Genomic DNA, 21,207 nt, shown 5'->3' with positions numbered 1-21,207 from the left:
TATAAGTAAAATAAAAACTATAGAAAACAAAACTAAATAGATTTACCAGACTATATTAATTGAGTAGATTAAATAGACTCCAACAAAATAATAATAAATATATATAAAAAAAAAATAAATAGATAGAATATAACTTCTATAAAGATAAAGAATTTTAAACAATTTTTTGGAACAAACCGAATGAGTGGATCCTTCGAGCTGGTTCAAGCAACTTCTTCCATACAACATGACTCGCCATTAAAGGGTTAAAATCTGACCTTACGCAAGGAGTAATAGGAACTTGAATATGATTTTTTGTATTGCGAAGACTATAATTAATCTTATCAGAGGTAAAAGATGGTGGAAAACTTTGGTGCCGGGGGAGGTCCCCATGAAGCTGAGAAAAAGTAAAACATACACACGAAAGAATACACAGTGACTCGGGATTAAGTAAGGTAATAACTCATGAACGACTAGTTTCCTGAATGAGGTTTCTAGCTTTATTGTAAACCACACAATGATTTTTTCTTTGAATTCTTCTCTTTTATTTTCTTTTTTTGGCCATAAAAATGTCCTTGGAAATTTGATGTAGGACCATTCTTATTCTTCTAATAACTGGTGGAATAGCCCTATACATGAAAATACCAAACGTCTGTTAAGAACTGTTTTTCGTGAAATTGTTTGTGAGTTTTCCGAACATTTAAGGACATCTGAAGGATTGTATTTGTATTATAAGAAGAATATAGTGATGCTTGTTGTTATTATTGTTGTAAATATTTTGCCACGAACTTTCAAATTGCGTAAAACTTCTCAACAGAAAGCATTTTTGTTTAAAACTCATTAAGTTGACCCTCACGATTCTTTTCATTATTTCCAGTTTTGGGTTACATACAAGTTTGGTATAAAACTTGTAATGTTTCTGAATTGTGTTAAGATTATATAAAGTTATATAATCATTCCAGTTACCAAGTTTATTGTCAGTTCCTAATCAAACTTTGTTTTGTCCAAGGCATGTATGGAGCCAGAGCGAGGGGGGCATGGCTCCTCATTAGATTCACCAATGGCCTTGCTTGTACAATTTGCTGAAGCTTAATTTTTAAGCTTTGATATATGATGTAGCAAAATACTTTTGCAGATGCCAAAACAAATGATTTTGGTCATGCGCATTTCTAGGACTTAATTTTTTGGAGAAAGGGAAGGAGTTGAGTTTTTTATTCTTTTTTTTTCTTTTGATTCTTTACATTCAATTCTCGTTTTAGCTGTCTTGTCATAATTAGCTACGCTTTTTAAGAAAATTGTCCTCACTTAGGCTTTTTGCGGTAGCTAACATAATTTTATAATGCCCCTTCCTGCTTTTGAATATCGTAGTCTAATCCGTCTGTAGAAGTTAAATATTTGAAAGATTAATAAGAATTAAGCTTAAATATTTGAAAGCTTGATTTAAATGCCCCTTTTTGCTTTTGAATATCTTTGTCTTATCCGCTGGAACTTTCATCGAATTTGGCTTGAGTGCAAAGACCTGAACTGGGAAGTTGGCTGCAAGGACTGACCCCTTGAACAGTCTATTTGATATTTTTATTGCGCACATGAGCTAAATTTAACGAAATTAAATTTAAGAATCATGAAATCAAAAGAAATCCCAACCAAGGAAAATAAGCTAGCAAGTAATTATTTTAATTTTAGTAGTTTAAATATTTGATTATCTCTTTTTTTTTACCAAAGAGGCAATTTAAAAAAAAAAACTAGTATTTATAGTATTTGAATATCTCGTTAATGAGCTCCTCAGTACTACAAACAATAAAAATCAAAGCAATATCAATAAAGATGAAAAAGGAAGTGACTAAATTTGATTTAGCTACGAGTTTGCATTCAAGCCGACCACATATTTTCCCTTTGAGAAAAAACTGATAAAACTATGAAACTGAAATATCAGTGCGAAGTACCTAACTTCCTGATCAAATGTCATCAAGTAATGGCATTGTTAAAATAAAGCTTATTTTTACCTTGATTATCCTCATAAATTCATTCTTTGTTTTCCTTTCCATTCTCAAACCAATGTTATCTTTACCTTTTGCATTATTACATTCAAACCATTTATTTTCCTTTTTCTTCTTATCTCTTCAACGTATTTCATTCTTCTTTATCCCCTAGACAATCGATTCGTTTGATTTCTTTTCCTGTTCTCCAGGCTGTGAATACCGATACCACACGTGTGCCTACCCATAAAAACATCTAATGTCCCTTTTTATTCTCTTGGTTTAGTTGGATGTTCTCTGGAGGAGTTGCATTGCGGTCTGGCTTTGTCTAATTGTGGAGATAGGAGATGATCGTACTGTCTACATATATATAAGGTGTTTGAGGGCTAATGTCTCTTATTGTATTAAGTTGATTATATAAAACAGTTGAAACAGTTCACGTTTTTAGTAACATTATTTAGCCGACGATAAGAAAAGAAATTGAAAACCATATAACCATAAACTGTAGATCACCATATGAAAATGATAAAAATAAATTAAGTTTCTAAAGAAAATTGGTTGCGGTCATACTGACCAATCTTCCGCTAAAAGTTTAAGATATCCCATTGAATTTTTGCACCCATCAAAGGATCTTAAGCTATTAACCTATCGAAGGCGTTTGACAGTGCTTTGTACACCCTAGCTTTATATTCGCTATATTCTAACCGTGTCAATCTTTCAGTTATTTTCGTTTTATAATATTGGGATGAATATGCACATTTGTGGCTGAAAGTTACCCGTGTAGAGTGCACCCTGGTGATATTCTATGATTTATTTTTCGAAATGGGTTAACCTTTAATATTGAAAAGTGTGAGTATTAAAGTAGCAAATTCCCGCTCTGTTCTGATCATCCTATTTTATCGAAATAACTTAATTCCAGTAAATACATCTTTGACACAGCTTCGAAGCTTATTGATGATTGACGACAGAAAGATCCAAGTTGCTTATTCAAAAATAGTTGCTTATCGGGTCAAGTACAATCAGGTGGCTCCATACAAACTTTTTTTTTTTTTAAACTTTGATCATGCTTAAGTTATTTTTGGTTGGTTATCCAATTTCTTAAAGCACCTTGAATGTTTGACGCCTGTGGATGCCATGAAGCTCTTGCCCTATGTAGCGTCATCGACTTGAAATTAAGAACCGGTCACTTAGTATGAGGCATCAGATCTTAAAAGGTTTTAACTCTTCGTGATAAACTGTTTGAAGCCGCTGAAAAACTAGATTTTTGAACATTTTGACTGCTCGTAGGGGTGGCTTATTTGGGTAATGTTGCTACTTCATTTTCTTTTAGTTTTCTTTTTACTCTGCTACTCCTGCTAAGTGTTCTATACAGGGTTGGTTTTAGTTTCTTCTTACTCGTTGGTTTCAAAGTGTTTGTGTAGTAGTGTGTTTAACTAAGCCTAAAGCTATAACTCTAATCAACAATTCAGTTGACAGAACGGTGTGTTATATAACCTAAGTGTTTACATACAGAGTTGATTTGTTTTGTTTTTTTTTTCTTTTATTCCTTATTTCCAAGTGTTTGTATGTCGAGTCATAAATAAATTATCATTATTATTATGGTTGAATTGACTTTAATACATTCTGTATCAAATATCGTATGCTTCAAACACCAGTAATTTAGGTAGCTGGCTAAATCTAAATATTTTAGAGTGAGGACCGTGTCTTTGATGCTCCTGACCAAGGACGCCCAGTGAGGAGAACTGGAGGTTTTCCTCCCCCTTTTCTTCTGGAAGACAAAAAATGGGCAAAAGCACCAAATGTTGAAACACTCAGAAAAAAAACACGCGGCCCTTTTTGGGCACCCCCAACCCCCTTAGAAAAAACTTAAAAAACAAGCTGGTTACTGGTAAACAGAAAAAATAGTAAAAAGGAGAGATCTTAGGAAGTGCGCACTTGCAGATATTTATGATTCGAAGTTTATTTATTGCATATTGGATTATATTAGCTCTCCCCCACCTCCCTTTTTTTTTTACCAAAATGGATAATATAGGATTCCTTTCTTACAGTTTAAGCGTTGATACAGGTTTTCGCCTTTTTTTTTTTATTCCGAATTTTCTCCCAGCCTTTTCAAATTACCCTCTTACTGAATTCTGATTCAAAATTTTCATTCCAGTCTTTCCAAGTTCACGAATTTTTATTACCAAAATCGTCGAATGTCGCCGACAAATTTCTCAATACCTATATTTTTATTGCGAATTTTAATTTAGCCTTCCTCGTTCTTGAATTAAGTCTCATTATTGATGAGTATTTTTTTTTCCTAGTCTGGTTTTCATACAAAAGTGATCAATACGGCCACAATTGTTAAGAAAACACATGGCGATTTTCTTCTAATAAGTGGCAGTGATGATACTACAATTCGACTTTCGCTCTTCAGTCACTCGATGTTGAAGTGGTCCAAAAAATTTAAATTCCACCGAAGCAGTGTGAGAGCCGTTGCTGTGTGCTCTCTAGGAGGCAGCTTGCAATTTCTTATTTCTGGAGGAGGAAGAGCCGAACTTTGTATATCTAAAATACTTGACAGAGGTAATAATAATTCATTTGTAATGAACACCTGATTCAGCTTACTGGCTTAGCCTAATAAGCCTTTAAAGAAATGAATAGTGATATTTTGCAATCTATAGGCTATTGTTACAGACTTAAAAATATAGGCTATAATAAGTATTTTCTAAAACGTCACAAAACTTGTAGACTTAGAACAGTGATTGCTCTGGTGTTGACTTCAAGCTAAAAAAGAATCTTAGGGAATGGTGTCTCATTATCTAGATTAACCCTTTGGTGCAGCCTTAGAATTTAGGAAACTGAGGGTACGCAAATTCTTGCTGGTCATAGCTGTTGGACGTTTAAGTCCCTCATTGCCGCCACTATTGGCTGTCTAATTGTGTTTAGATACCGAAGTGTGGAAAGCTCCCGGAAAGGGGAATTAATCTACAAGATTCCAAAGACTTGGATGATGAATATCAGTACTTATAGAAAGCTGCACACAGGTCTGACTCCGGGGGGGGGGAGTCTGAGTATCAGAACATTTTCCTGAAGAGAGGGGTCTGAATAAAAAAAGTTTATTTTTAAATGACTATTTTTCAGTGTTTCTAGGTGGTTCTCCACACAAATATCAAGGGTTACTTTCTCCAATTTCCCGTATATGAAGGATGTTTATAAATAGAGGGGGGGGGGGGAATCACACATCTTCCTTGCTTTAAACCTGTTATGGCAGTGGTTTCCAACCTTTTTGCACCAGTGCCTCCCTTAAAAAAATGGTGTGCCCCCCTTTAAGAAACAAAATGTTGCGTCCCGTTAATTTTATCCAAAAATCAAATTTCATAAATACTCAACTGATATTATAATCTATTTAATGGGCTACAAAATAATATGCAATATTATGTAGGAATCTAATATGTTTATTATAAGAAATATAAAAACAAAACAAAAAAGAAACTACAACATAAAAATTTAATTCGACGGTTGAACTTGTTTTTCAGCACAAATTTTCTCAAACCTTTGTATCGTTGAAGAAATCGTGATTCTCAGGTCCTTTTCAATCATTAAGCAAGATCATTAAGATGTTACAAATGGCAATAAAATTTATAAAGCTTTGTTTGTCAAAGTAGGTAAAATCGTCCTTTACTCGTAGCCAAAACGTGCGGATTATGTATAATACTGATTCATTTTTTTCACCTATTTGACATAGTTGCATGCCCCCTTGCAACAGTCTTGCTCCCCCTGGAGGGGGGGGGGGTGCGCCCAACAGGTTGGAAACCACTTTGTTATGGTCTTTGTCAATCTTATGCAAGTATAATAGTTTTTATCGACTACTATGCAAGAAAATTGTTTTTGGTGAACAGTGTTTTTACGGCACTTGGTATTAACCAAGTGACATATAGCAATCGCCAATTCTGTCGGTCTGTCTGTCTGTCGGTCTATCGGTCCCGGTTTTGCTACTTTAGGCACTTCCAGGTAAGCTAGGACGATGAAATTCGGCAAGCGTATCAGGGACCTGACCAGATAAAATTAGAAATAGTCGTTTTCCCGATTTGACCATCTGGGGGGGGGGGAGTGGGGGGCCGGTTAATTCGCAAAAAATAGAAAAAATGAAGTATTTTTAACTTATGAGTGGGTGATTGGATCTTAATGAAATTTGATGTTTGGAATGATATTGTGTCTCAGAGCTATTATTTTAAATCCCGACCGGATCTGATGACATTGGGGGGAGTTGGAGGGGGGAAACCTAAAGTCCCGGTTTTGCTACTTTAGGCACTTCCAGGTAAGCTAGGACGATGAAATTTGGCAAGCGTATCAGGGACCGGACCAGATTAAATTAGAAATAGTCGTTTTCCCGACTTGACCATCTGGGGGGAGTGGGGGGCCGGTTAATTCGGAAAAAATAGAAAAAAATGAAGTATTTTTAACTTATGAGCGGGTGATTGGATCTTAATGAAATTTGATGTTCGGAATGATATTGTATCTCAGAGCTTTTATTTTCAATCCCGACCGCATCTGATGACATTGGGGGGAGTTGGAGGGGGGAACCTAAAATCTTGGAAAACACTTAGAGTGGAGGGATCGGGATGAAACTTGATGGGAAAAATAAGCGCAAGTCCCAGATACATGATTGACATAATCGGAACTGATTCACTCTCTTTGGGGTAGTTGGGGGGGAGTAATTCTTAAAAATTAGAAAAAATGAAGTATTTTCAACTTACGAACGGGTGATCGGATCTCAATGAAATTTGATGTTTAGAAGGATATCGTGTCTTACAGCTTATTTTAAATCCCGACCGGATCTGGTGACGGGGGCGGGGAGTTGGGAGGGGGAAACCTAAAACTTGGAAAACACTGAGAGTGGAGGGATCGGGATGCAACGTGGTGGGAAAAATAAACACAAGTCCTAGATAGATGATTGACATAAACGGAACGGATCCGCCCTCTTTGGGGTAGTTGGGGGGGGGGTATTTCTGAAAAATTAAAAAAATGAGGTATTTTTAACTTACGAACGGGTGATCGGAACTCAATGAAATTTGATATTTAGAAGGATATCGTGGCTCAGAGCTCTTATTTTAAACCCGACCGGATCTGGTGACATTGGGGGGGAGTTGGGAGGGGGAAACCTAAAACTTGGAAAACACTTAGAGTGGAGGGATCGGGATGAAATTTGATGGAAAAAAACACGAGTCCTAGATACATTACCAGATTGACATAACCAGAACGGATCCGCTCTCTTTGGGGTAGTTGGGGGGGGGGGGGGTTGATTCTGAAAAATTAGAAAAATGAGGTATTTTTAACTTACGAACAGGTGATTAGATCTCCATGAAATTTGATAGTTAGAAGGATATCGTGTCTCAAAGCTCTTATTTTAAATCCTGACCGGATTTGGTGGCATTGGGGGAAGTTTGGGGTAGGGAAACCTGAAATGATGGAAAATGCCTAGATTGGAGGGATTGGGATGAAACTTATTTGGAAAAATAAGCAGAAGTCTTGCATACGTGATTTACATAATTGGAACGGATCCGCTCAATTGGGGGGGGGGGGGGGTAATTCTGAAAAATAAGAAAAAATGACGTATTTTTAACTTACGAAGGAGTGATCAGATCTTCATGAAACTTCATATATAGAAGGAGCTCGTAACTCAGATATCTTATTTTAAATCTCAACCGGATCATGCGTAATTGGGGGGGGGGCAGTTGGGGGACCTGAAATCTTAGAAAATACTTAAAGCGGTGAGATCAGGATGAAACTGGATGGGAATAATAGAAACCTGTCTAAGATACGTGACTGACATAACTGGACCGGATCTGCTCTCTTTGGTTGATTTGGGGGGGGGGGGGTAATTTTGAAAATTGAGGTATTTGTAACTTACGAAAGGGTGACCAGATCTTAATGAAATTTGATATTTAGAAGGATCTTGTGCTTTAAAGTTCTAGTTTCAAATTCCGACCAGATCCTGTGACATTCGGGGAGTTGGAGGGGGAAACCGGAATTCTTGGAAAACATGAAAATTGGGGTATTTTTATCTTATGAATAGATGATCGGATCGTAATGAAATTTGATTTTTAGAAGGAATTCATGTCTCAGAGCTCTTATTTCTAATCCCGACCAGATCTTTTGACATTGGGGGGAGTTGGAGGGGGAAATCTTGGAAAAACACTTGGAGTGGAGGAATCGGGATGAAGCTTGGTGGATAGAATAAACAAATGTCCTTGATACGTGATTGACAGAATCGTACTGGATTCGCTCTCTTTGGGGGAGTTGGGGGGAGGGGTTCAGTGATTTGGCGAGTTCGATGCTTCTGGACGTGCTAGGGCGATGAAAATTGGTAGGCGTGTCAGGGAGCTGCACAATTTGACTTGATAAAGTCGTTTTCCCAGATTCGACCATATGGGGGGCAAAAGGGAGAGGAAAAATTAGAAAAAATTAGGTATTTATAAATTACGAGTGGGTGATCGGATCTTAATGAATTTCGATATTTAGAAGGACTTTGTGACTCAGAGCTCTTCTTTTAAATCTTGACCGGAATTAAGCCTCTTATTTTCCTTTTTAAATCAATCTATTGATTCATAGAATTTTGTTAGAGCTCATACCATATGATCTCTTGGCTCTTAGCTCTTCTCGCCTCGTCACAAGTGCCATACGAGCTCTTAGCTCTTGTTTAGTTTTAGTGTTTTTAGTTGAAGTGTTTTTAGTGACTCATTCCTATTCTCTTTGTCTTTCGGGTATCAATCATTGAGGAATTTTCTGTCTAAATGAAAATATTCAATACTGGGTGCAAAATTGTGCGATTCAGATGCAAATCTTCAACCTTCAAATGCTTAAATGTTTTGCACTAATGAGAGTTTTTTAAAGAATAATGGCGGATAGGTCAATTTTCTGTAGGCAAGCTGTTTGCAGTTTTGAATGTACTTATTACTGCTTTGAACAACCTGAAGATAGTTGTTGGGTTCGCCCTAAATTACTCTGCTTTATTTTGATGATTTTATATATTGTACTTGTGTCCTAAAGGTTTTTTTTTAGAGGGATTGTCTAAGATAGTTTAGATATTCGTTTGGTTGACCGTCTATCAAACAAGAAGTAGTGCAAAGAATGGAATTCTATCTCGTATTTAGTGCTGGTTCATGAGTTAGGAGGAAGGATAATAAATTGGCAAATATCGTGCTGTTCGGCCATGTAACTTCGGCAAAACAATAAGCAGCTTTTCCGCGGAGGGGGTGGGAATAGGTCGAAAGAAAGAATTTAAAGGAAGTAAAGAGTAAAGGAAGTAAGGAGTAAAAATTGAACGTCCTTCACGAAGAGAGTAAAGGGTAAAGCCTTCTAGAGATTGGTGCAGAGGAGAAGCTTGCGCAGCTTTGTGGGCCTCAGTCAACTTGGTGTTACAATGAACTGTTACTAGTAGTAGTAATAGTATTTGTAATAAAATGGATTGCTTAGAATCAATCCGGATAATAGTTTCAAGATAAGAAAATGAGCTTTTTATTTCAGTTTCAATCATCATTAGAATAAATCTGTCCACGAACCTTTGGCTCTGCTGGATGATTTTTGTGACGCATTTTTGTGACGCCATTTTCATGTTCTGGGTGCAGTAGTAGTAGTAGTAGCAGTAGTACTAGTAGTAGTGGTAGTAGTAGCAGTAGTTGTAGTAGTAGTAGTAGTAGTAGTAGTAAGAGTAGTAGTAGGAGAAGTAGTAGTAGTAGTAGCAGTAGTCGTTGTAGTAGTAGGTGTAATGATAGTAGTAGTAGGTGTTGGAGTAGTAGGAGCACTATTAAGTAATTTTTGAATATCAAAACCATATACCCCGAATTACCTTAAATTTTTTTTTGCTTGGAACTGCACTCAAGCCTTGTTTTTTTCCTTTTTTTTGTTTCTTTTTTTTGTATTTGGACTAAAATGTACTAAAGCCGTAAACCCCGAAATACCCTCAATTTTTGTGTGCTTGAAACTGGACTCAACCCTTGTTTTTCTTACACCAGAAATATGTATTCGGTCAAATTTAACGATTCATTCAGTCACTATTAAGTAATTATTAAATAGTTAAACCATATACCCCGAATTACCTTCAATTCTTTTTTTTGCTTGGAACTGCACTCAACCAGTGTTTTTTGTCTTTGGACTAAAATGTACTAAAGCCGTACTAAACCCCGAATTACCCTCTTTTTTTTTTTGCTTGAAACTGGACTCAACCCTTGTTTTTTCTGTTTTTGACTTTTTTTTTCATTTTTTTCGTTATTCGAAGTTGTGATTTTAATTTCAAAAATAAAAAAATATTACAAAATGCACTTTAACATACTGTCTTATGTCTCTTTCTAATTCTAATTCTAATTTTAATTTATAATTCTAATTTCTAATTCTGATTCTAATTATAGAATGGGCAACGTTCTGATTTTTCAACTTTTAGTTGTCAGTTTATGCTGTTGCTGTTCCAGTTTTATATTGTAGTATCCCATATTGTGTTTTATTTTATTGTATATTTATGTTGCATTCTATAATTGTGTTGTATTTTATGTTGTATTGTTCCAATCTATCCCTATCACTCCAATCTATCACTATAACACTAAGACAAAGCTTAGTTCAATAGTGTTGAGTAACTAGGGTTTGTTCATTTTTCTCCATTTACATATCTCCTCTTTTGTAAGTACTATCGTTCTGGAGTCTCTACGTAAAATATAAAACAATTAAAAAACTCTAAAAAACGGATTTTGGTATCAATAGATATATCAAAGGAATTGACTTATTATGTTGATTCCAAATATACGAGGCTCATTAAGTTTAGTGTTACGCATCAAAAGCTACGAGCCTGTTAAAATTTGCCTGACTTTCGAAAAAGGGAGGAAACTCCCTTTGCAGCTTCCATCTGCAAAAGAAAGATCACGGATGCGTGTTTATTTCAATTTTTTGTTTGTTTGTTTATTTTTCCCAGTGGTGATCGCATCGAACCAATAGTCGTTGAATATCGAGAAAGGACTCATTCGAACGGAAATTAAAAGTTCTAGTTCCCTGTTTAAATGACCAAAAAGATTAGAGGGCAATAACCCCTCTCACCCACCTTTTTTCCTAAAGGCCATTTGATCAAAATTCTAAGATAGCCATTTTGTTCAACATAGTTGAAAATCCCAGTAACTATGTCCTTGAGGATAACATAACCCCCCACAGACCCTGGGGATATGTTTGTTATTGAGGAAGTTTGCCCATTGTTTACGTACAGTATTTCTTATTGAAAAGCATACAGACCTTTTCCGGGTAGGGATGGAAATTTTTACTGAGGGGATTTCTACGGGGATGATATTCCATGGGGAGGGAAGTTCCTGGAGGTTGAACTTTCCAAGGAAAATCTTACACTGGGGGAATTTGTCAAGATTTTTTATATTTTCATTTTTTTAGTTGTTTTACTTTCTCTTTGCCGATTCAATTTTACATTTGGAGAAATTAAGGGGATTTGCCCGGGAAATATTAACGGGGTTGAATTGTCTAGGGTATCCTTCCGCAGGCGGGAGGATTATCCTTCCGCAAGAAATTTTATAGGAGTAATTTTCAGCTATAATGGCATTGTCTGGGGAATTTTCCCGGTGATGGGGAGGGGGGTATTCTGTGTGAAGAATTTTACATGGAGGAATTTTCCGTGAGGGGAAGGAGTTTTCCATGGAGGGGGGGCCAGATTTCCCGGCAATGTATGAAGGGACAGCCCCCTCATAACTATAATAAGTAATTTTGGTTTTATACGTTGAGATTTGCCATTGGGAGAGCAGTTTCTAGAGGTGAACTTTCTAGAGGGTATTTTACACAGGAGGAAAATTTGCCAAAACTGATATGCGAATTCCTTTTTATTGTTCATTTATGGGGAGCCAAATTCAAACCTACATTAGTTAAAAAAACGTTCAGAAATTAAATAAAAATAAACAAGTTTTTTTTTCACTGAAAGTAAGAAGCGACATTAAAACCTAAAACGAACGGAAATTATTCCGTATATGAAAGGGACTGTCCCCTTCTCAACACCCCGCTCTTTACGCTAAGGTTTTCTGTTACTTTAAAAAGGTAGAGTTGTGACGAAAAGGCAGTCTTGAGCGTAAAGAGCGGGGCTTTGAGGAGGGGACAGTCCGTTTCGTATATGGAATAGTCTCTGTTCGTTTTAAGTATTAATGTCGCTTCTTGCTTTCAATTAAAAAACTTGTTATTATTTAATTTGTTCAGGCATCATTTATGCCTAATATTCAGTCCATGTAAAAATATTTTATGCTGTTGCTTTAAATGGAGAGTTTAAAGGCAAATTTGTATCCACGGGGAGGGGCTAGGGAATTTTTTTATGCGTTTTTTAAATTTTTTAACCCCTCCCCCCAAAAAAATTTGTAACATCTCCACCCCACCCCCCAGAAAAAAAACCCTGGATACGACCCTGTTTAAAGTATTTAAATTTTAATAGAGAATGTACAATTTATCGTCAAAAAGCACCAAAATACTACTTTGTTCGCTGATGTTCAATAGTTGGTACTTAATTCCTTTTCTTCTTTCTATCTTGATTTTTGTTTTGTAAAACTATATTTTCTTTGCTAAGTCTCCAAGTGCATTTCAACTATTATACTTTCTTCTCTGGAACACAGACAAAAGTAGTTTGTACTTTCACAGTAGTTTGTTGTGATGACGGTTTAGTACATATCAGTGACATCTTTTTTTTTTTATCTCCATTAGATTTTGGTGAAAATTCATTGCCAAAGATTTTTGAAAGAAGAGTTTTAGATCTCTTTGTTTTTTGGAAAGATTAAAATAGGAAAGAATTGAAACTAGTCTTACAGGTTATGTTTAACGAAACTTTGAGGGATATTGGTTTAGGCCAATTTTCGCCGTATTTGAACTTATTTTAAGTTCATACCTTTTTCTATTGCACAGTGGATTTGATTGCCAGTACATATCATCATTCTAAAATTTGTAAAATCAATTGATGTTCTATGTTTTCCAGATTGAATAGTAAGCCCGCACCATTTCTCTCTTTATCTATCTGTCTCCTCTTCCTTCCTCCTTTTTCAGAGGGGGAGGGGGGTTGGTGGGAGAGGGGCATATGAACCGTAATTGGCCTTACTTTTTACTGTATGAAAATACACTAATTATATTCTTTTTTAAGGTTCAGAAATTGAACTAATGCAAACCTGTTCCCATATGCTCCGAGGATTGGTGGCACAAGGCTTCGATCCAGAAACTCGTTACAACGACCTCAAAATCACTGATGCTCTTAAAGATTCCTTTGTCGTATATTGTTCCTGTTCTGATGGAGAAATCAGGTACATATAGCTTACAAAAAAGGAAGGAACAAGGTTACAGAGATTTATGTCCATAATCTAAATTTTTTCCCGGAAAAGGAAATCCTTCGATTCTCTCATTGTCCTCAGCTTTATACCAATAAGCTTAAAAATATCATCTTTCACTTCTCTCTGTTTTTCCCTCATTCTGTCTAATTTGTATAAGGGGCTAGTAGAAGCTTTCATTCAATTAAATTTTAGCAATTAATACTTTGAGCTAAGTCATTAGATTTGATAACCGTTTGCGTAGCGAACATTTCGATTTTGCCTATTATAAGGCTGGACCTCGCTTGACAATAATAAAGTAGGGAATGATGGATCCAAGATGTATGCTATGTTGTCAATGTGTTTCCAATTCTGTTCGACTTTACATTTATTCAAACTCGACACATGTCTTGTAGCAAAAATCTAGTTTAGTAAACATAATTTGGATATAAGGAGATCAATGGCAATTGATAGTGAACATTGTTTTCAGAGCAAAGATCAATCACAAAGGGATATCTAGCCATATGATAGACTTCGTCAATATCACAGACTTCGTCAATAGATCTATCAGAGCTGGTAACCTGGTATGATGTATCAAACTCAGTTCCCAGTGTTGCTGCGAGTTTCTTCTGATGTTGGATAGCTTCACTAGGGAAACAAAGGTCTCCGATTATGGTCTCACTCTTCCTTTTGAAGACAATGTTGGAAAAAAAACATCCATTTGAAACGAGGATTCATATATCTTGTTCTATATATTAATGCTCTTTCTTTTGTATGTTCTGTGGTAAAAGAATATCTTTGACGAATTTACGCGTTCTAGAGTCTCCTTTACTAAAGTGAACTGTGATATATGAGGAGAGCACTAAATTTTGTCGTCCGTAATGCTCCTACCTAACACAAGCCAAAAATGACATGCTTTGACCAAGCTTTCAAGTGCAGTGTTATCTATTAATTAAAATAATTAAATCAATTAATTAAAAATTAAATTAGTTAAAAATTAGTTACTAGCAACACTGATAGTGAAGTAGTACCACATTGAACTAGAAAACTCCAAACTTGGCTGCAATTTGTTAAATTCCAGTCTATTAAAGTTTGGACTTCACTTGAAGGCACAATCTTATTTTGATACAACTTAACATTTTAAGAAAGTATACAGATTCTTGTTAACCATTTTTATTGATTTTGAAGTGTTTGGGGTCAGTAAAAAGAATATAAGCTGTTTATAAAAAAAAAAAAATTCCTTTTGCTATGATGGATGCAATAGGGTGTTGGTATTCACGGCATTCTCGCCCTAAACATTTAAGATCTCTCTATTTAATAAAATGTTGGCCATATTCCGAAGCGTTTTCCTGGCGAAATTAAAAACTGGAGTCTTCACTCCATTAAGTCATTCTGCAGACACGGTTTAAGTGGCCACACTTTGCGAGAAAAGCACCAAATTTAGTAAGCACCGTAGTCATGCCAAATCTTAAGCTTTAAAAAAGTGACAATTTTTGAAATCTGTCCATTAAAAAATGGTGGGGCAATTGCTACCCTCGCAAAGACCGCGCTCTTTCATCGCGAAACAAAGAAAAAAATGTACTCAGGCACTGTATGACAGCATTGGCTTTTACTGAAAGCCGCGTTAAGTAGCATTCTGTATTAATCATTTTGTGAATAATCAATGCATGAAAGCCGTTTAAGAAACTACAATTTGTTGGGCTCTAAATTTGGCATGCTATATTGTTGCACCAACTAAAAATGATAAGGAAGTGACGACGTTTGAAATGGCTTCATCAAGTAAAAGACCGGCTAAGTTTTCTCCTTGCAAAGCGCTCTTTTCACGTGAAGGAAAAGGAATGCGTCACTGTTTCGCGGCATCTCCTTATAGAGAAAGCTGCGTTAAGTAACGAAAGGATGATCAAAATTTCTCCTCGCAGAGAACACCAAATTTGGTATTTATGGCTATCACGTCAACCAAAAGCGTTTCTGAAGTGACGGTGACGTGTGAAAACTAAAAGACATTATAAGTAGCATTCCCGATTTGTCTTTTTGTAAAATCAATGTGTGAAGAGGGTTCAAGAGTAGGGGGTCGGAATGTCGCGAAAGGACTCTTTCGAAGGAAAATTAAAATTTCTTGTGTCCTTTTTAAGTGATCAAAAAATTGGAGGGTAACTAGGCCCCCTCCCACACTCATTTTTACCCAAATTTACTGGATCAAGAGTTTGAGATAAACATTTTGTATAGCATAGTCGAAAAATTTAATAACTACGTCTTTGAGGACGACTTAATCCCCACAGTCCCTGATGGAAGGGCTGCAAGTTATGAACTTTGCCCATTGTTTACTTATAATATTGGTTATTGGGAAGTAACAGACGTTTTCAGGGGGATTTTCTGGTGGGGCGGAGGTTGGGAGAGAGGGTTACGTGGGAGGATCTTTCCATGGAGGAATATTTCTTGGGGGAAGAGAATCTCCATGAAGTGGCGCTCGATTTACAAGCATTATTTAAAAAACAATAATAAATTAAATTAGAGAAACAAGTTTTTTTTCAAAAGTAAGGAGCACCATTAAACTTTAAACGAACAGAAATTATTACGTATGTGAAGTGTGTTCGCCCCCTTGTCAATACCTCGCTCTTTATGCTAAAGTTCGAATTTTGTTCCAATTCTTTAAGAATGGCTCCTGCATCACAAAGGCCGTTTAATTAGAATAAATTTGAAAGTACTAGAAAAACTTTGGCGTAAAGAGGGAGCTATTGACGAGGGGGCGAACCCCCTATATACATAATAATTTCTCTTTTCTTTTTAAGCTTTAATATTGCTCCTTATTTTCAGTTAAAAAAATTGTTTTATTTTTAATTTAATATGTCTATGTAGCTACATTACCCTATCTTAAATTTCTCTGATTACAAGCTCCTTTTCATTCAGACATTTTCTGAACAGACGAAACTCACCCTGGATGCTTGGATTTTGTTTGGATTCGTGGTTATCAAGAATCCAGACTCTATACATGGCAAGTGTCCAAATCCAATAAAAGTGGCAAGAATGCGATATGATTTTATTCGCAACCAAAACACAGAAAATGAAGAAAAACGGGTTTAAGAAAAACAGAAACGGCAAATACGATAAGAAATGAAATGGAACAAAAACAAAAGCGGTAATGAAAAAAACAGCTACCTGTTTTCTGTTTTTTCCGTTTTCTAAAAAAAAAAAATACAAAACAGAAAACGGCGAAAAAAAAAACAGAAACGGAACCGGAACCGGAACTGGTGCCGACTCCTATTCAAGATGCTTCACTTTGTGACCAGAGCACAAAGATCACAAACTAGAGCACCAGTCTAAGATGCTCCCGTCAAGTAAAATAACGGCTAAATATTTTCCTTTCAAAGCACTCTTTTCCCGAAAAAAAAAATTGAGTAACACACTGTATCACAGAATCGGTTTATGAAAAAAGTCACGTTGAGTATTACTCCAATAATCTATCCATTATCTGCATAGAACCAACACGAGTGCTGGCTTTTGATTAGATCCCTTTGAGTGCAAAATCTTCGAGTTTTTACATAGTACTCAGTAATGTGTCATAAATTTTGTTTTGCTTTTCTTTGTGCTGGAAATATCCAATATTACACTGACCTAAGGTGGTTTTTACTGACAAACCCGATTGTTAAAACAAGATTGACAATTATCAGTAGAACAGAGGAGCTTATAAAACCAGTTTATAAAACTGGATTGTCGAATCACAATCTGTGGAACAACAAAGTTTGTAAACTCAACTGCCGTCTGGGCAAAACTAATAACCCAGATCCGCAATCTCCCTTTCGAGCGTAGTTGTCGAGCTCACAATCTAGATTGTGAACTCGCTCTCTCGAAACAAAGAGGTGATATCGAATGCCATTTTTGGGAGATGTCCAATAGTTTATAAGTGACTTTGATTTTATTGAATATAAACACACAAATAAAACACAACTCTAGGGACTGGCTAATGATCTCTAGGGCGTAAATGTAGTCACCGAAGGACGTCGAGTATTCATGTACTCGGTCTCACAATTGCACTACGAAAGAGGAGATAAAAATTAGAAAATAGTGGTAACAGGCTTTGGCGGTTCTCCGACACTTACAATCCTGATTGTCAGTAGTACATAATTTTCATAACCTGAATTATAAGTGGAACAGGAAGTTTACAATTCAGACTGTGATTTCAAAATTTGGTTTGTCAGTGGAAAAGGCCTCTAATTGACTTTGTTTTCTAGGAAATTTTTTTATTCGGTCCCTGATCAAAAACTGTCACTCATTTCTCACACTAACTGGCACAATCATTGCGTACTCAAGACTGCTATCGCACAAAAATACGTTTTTTCCACTGCCACCGACGGAAGAATTGCCACGTGGGATGTGGACTCATTCTCTAGAGAAGCTCCTCAGCAAGTGTATTATAGTCACCAATCTGGTGTGAATGACATAGATGTATTCACAGTGAATAACGACTTAGTTGTAGCTTCTGGTGGAGATGATGGGAAGATCTTTGCAAAGGTTGTGGGAAGTGCAAAAGAGTGGAGTCGTGAATCAGCTCACTCTGCGCAGATTACTGGTTAGTTTGTTGATATGCTATATTTTTTTATTCTTTTATGATTTTACCAGATCTCTTCATTTATTGTCTCAGTTGCCTATCAGTAATTGAGATATGTTAATACTGCTATACCCAACATAATTAAACATTGAAAAAACTTACAATAAAAAGCATTACATTTTGAGTATTTTCTTCTAAAACCTGCACTGTCATGAAACACCAGACCCGCTCCTCCTCCACAGTTTAGATGTTTCTTTTATTTCTTAACCTTTAGCTATAGTTGCATATGGAAAAAGTGATGTATTTTTTACCTGTGTTTTGCTCCTATCGAGTTTGTGTTATCAGGTACTTTTCAAGAAGTGCGACGGAGTCAAAACACAAAAATGCGAATTGGTGTCTCCAAAATATTTATATTCTCTTGAGTGATTGGATGGATCTTCCAGTGGCACCTCCCACCCCGCTCATGTCCCTGCGTGTTGGCTTATGTATTTAAGCAGGAGCATTATGGTGCGATTCTTTTTTCATGAGCTGCTGAATAGATTTAGCCTTTGATGATCACGCAATTTTAAATACAGGATTTCGAAAAGTACAATGCAATAAAAAATAAAATAAAAATGACAAGATACGCTAATAGGAGAATAAAGCTGCACTATTGTTGTTGTTGGTGTAATTGAATGGAGCTTCTAGAATTTCTTCTCTATGCTCCAGGATCCTTTTTCTGTTTTTTCTTCAACCTAGAAAACCCCCCCCAAAAAAACACTAATTCTAGATTAGTTTTATATTGACCCGCCATCTTCACAATCATGCTCCATCGTACTGACTAATCTACTACACTAAACTAACAATTAATCTAATACCCTGTCAAAAATCTTAAAATATAACTTTACTAATTATAAATTCAAGATTTAGTCAAAAACTCAGAAAGCTACACTATATTAATCATGTTTTTTCATAACAATTTAGTAAACTACAGATGCTCTCTAAGTCAAACCGTTCATGGTAGTGAACAATAAAGAGCCACGCTCGTCAATAGAAACCAGACGTCTATAATAATCTGTTTATTCTGTTGTTTCCAGTGTGTAAAATTCATAATTTTTAACATAAGCGCTTAAAAAAGCAAACTTTATTAGCTAAAATTAGATAAAAAAAAAAATAGCCCCAGTTATTACCTTAAAATTAACATAATCTTTGAAAGTGGATAAAAACCCACAAGGTTTGCGACCCTGGTGAAAACTGCACCATAGTAAACATCCAGTTTTATGACTCGCCAGCAGATTTGTCAAGATTGCCCGTCTCACAATATTTTTCTGTTGACAATTTTGGCCTATGTAGCCTAGTATTGTAAATTTATTACTCACAATGATTAAAATAAATGATTAAGTCTTTTATTATCTAAAAAGGCACTAAAATTTATATTTAGTTAGTAAACTTAGAGCTCCCTCCTTAAATTCTCAAATTTTCAAGACCTATTAGAAGTAACTTTAGAGAAAAGAAAAAAGTGGACGATTTTATTTTCTTCTTTTTTATCTCTTCCCATTTCCCCTCCATTTTTCGATTCATGAATTTTTTTTCACGAGGTACTTCCCTTCCAAATCATTTGGTTTCGATATGTAAGGTGCATGTTTTTACTAAGAACAAAAGGGGCTACTCTAACTACAGTAAACTAATAGATTTAGATTCTGATGATCACGCAATTTTTAAATATAGAATTTGGAGAAGTACAATATAATAATGACAAGATACGCTAATAGGAGAATAAAGCTATACTATATTAATCATATTTTTTCGTAGCAATTTATTAAACCAAAGATGCAATTTAAATCAAACCGTTCATGGTAGTGAACGGTAAGTAAAGAAGTAATTATCAAAAAAGGCACTGAAATTTATACTTAGTAGACTTTGGACTCCCTCCTCAAACTCAAGACCCATTAGAATTAACTTTAGATAAAAGGAAAAAGTGGACGTTTCTTTTTTAATCTTCTTTTTTACTTGTCTTTGCTACTTCTCATTTACTTCTTTTCTAGTCTCTTCCTATTTCCCCTCCATATTTCATTTCATAATTTTTGTTTCACGAGGTAACTCCCTTCCAAATCAGGATGCATTTGGATTAAACTAACTAGTAAGCCAAACTCTTGGCTAATTGAAGTTGATATCAAATAGTAGATATTCGATTCATAAGAAGGCTTGCATTTCGTGTTTAGCTCCGACGAAGTATGGGAAGTAGTCTGAAGGAACTCATAGAATAATGAAATATAATCAGAATAACAATATATTAAAGAAGGTAAGTTTTTTAATAAGATAGTGAAAAATTAAAACAAAAACTTTTCAAAAGAAAGATACTAATAACAATCTTAATATTTTGACCTCACATCCGGAAGCCTTTATCAACGGAAAGAAAACTAGCCTAGACAAGACTTATAAAGTAAACAAGGCTCAGTAGGGCCATGGCTAAATAGAGTAAAGCCAAGAGAGATGGTCTCTGTGAGAGGCAAAGCTGGCATAACTTTTTTTCAAAATTGTATAAAAATAATTCTTTTCACTTGTTGATAGATAGTCTATCATCCTTCCTAGGGCAGAACTAAGGTAGATGGTCATAGAGTAAGAATAATTCAAATAGTCTATCAGTTCTATGAGCCATTTGAACGCAATTGGAGATTCCAAAAAAATTATTCAAAGACTTATGACTGACCATGTTCACAGGACATATAGGCAATCTGGCAACTGACAAAAAAATCAACAAAAAAAAGAGGAAAAATTCTAATTAAATAAAATTCGATCTGGCCGAAGCCAAAACATAAAATAGTAAGGTATCAAAGCATGCTATGTGTGTGTTATATGGATTAGCCCAAAATATCTTCTAATATCGAACTCCATTAAGATGAAATAGTTTTTTTTTTTTTATTGAGAAAATATTACGGTTGATCCAGGTCCAGCTTTATCCGAGGGCCAAAAATTTTTTAATAGAATTCCATTTCAGAAGATATTTTCTGAACATGTACACATAGTACACATATACCATACATCTTTCTTTGATACCTTAGTTTTTTGTGCTTTGCTTCTGTGCCATATTGGATTTTGTTTAATTTTTAGTTTTTTTTTGTAAAGGGTTTCATTGTTACTTTTTTCTTCTTATTTTCTTTATAAATTTTGCTTAGGCTAGTTGTTTTCAGTTGATAACTGGAGATGCGAAGCCGAAATATTGGAATTTTTGCAATTATTTTTATTTGAGGTTTTTGTTTAATCTTGTACAGTCTTATAAAAGTTTTACCGGTTTTTAATGCATTGTCGTCTCAACTATAAATGAAAAGGCTATTTGGTCTGAAAAATTATTTAGAGAACAAGAAGAAGAAAGGGATGGTTCTCATTACTTCTTATTCTTTTTTTCTGTTTCCATCCCTCTCTTTAATGT

At 35.4% G+C, this 21,207-nt stretch overlaps 1 protein-coding gene across 5 annotated transcripts in view; it reads left to right on the top strand.

Annotated features, from left to right (window-relative positions):
- LOC136027021 (tRNA (34-2'-O)-methyltransferase regulator WDR6-like) overlaps positions 1 to 21,207 on the top strand; it is a 102,915-nt gene that overhangs the window by 81,459 nt on the left and 249 nt on the right. For all 5 annotated transcript variants that reach the window (XM_065703927.1, XM_065703930.1, XM_065703931.1 and 2 more), the window contains 3 exons: positions 4,259 to 4,520; positions 13,093 to 13,249; positions 17,482 to 17,819. In XM_065703927.1, coding sequence (XP_065559999.1) covers positions 4,259 to 4,520; positions 13,093 to 13,249; positions 17,482 to 17,819 — 757 coding nt within the window. The remainder of the gene's footprint in view (positions 1 to 4,258; positions 4,521 to 13,092; positions 13,250 to 17,481; positions 17,820 to 21,207) is intronic.

Source organism: Artemia franciscana, chromosome 5, assembly GCF_032884065.1.
Source record: "Artemia franciscana chromosome 5, ASM3288406v1, whole genome shotgun sequence".
Classification (NCBI taxonomy): domain Eukaryota; kingdom Metazoa; phylum Arthropoda; class Branchiopoda; order Anostraca; family Artemiidae; genus Artemia; species Artemia franciscana.
This window is presented reverse-complemented; position numbering and strand designations above follow the sequence as displayed.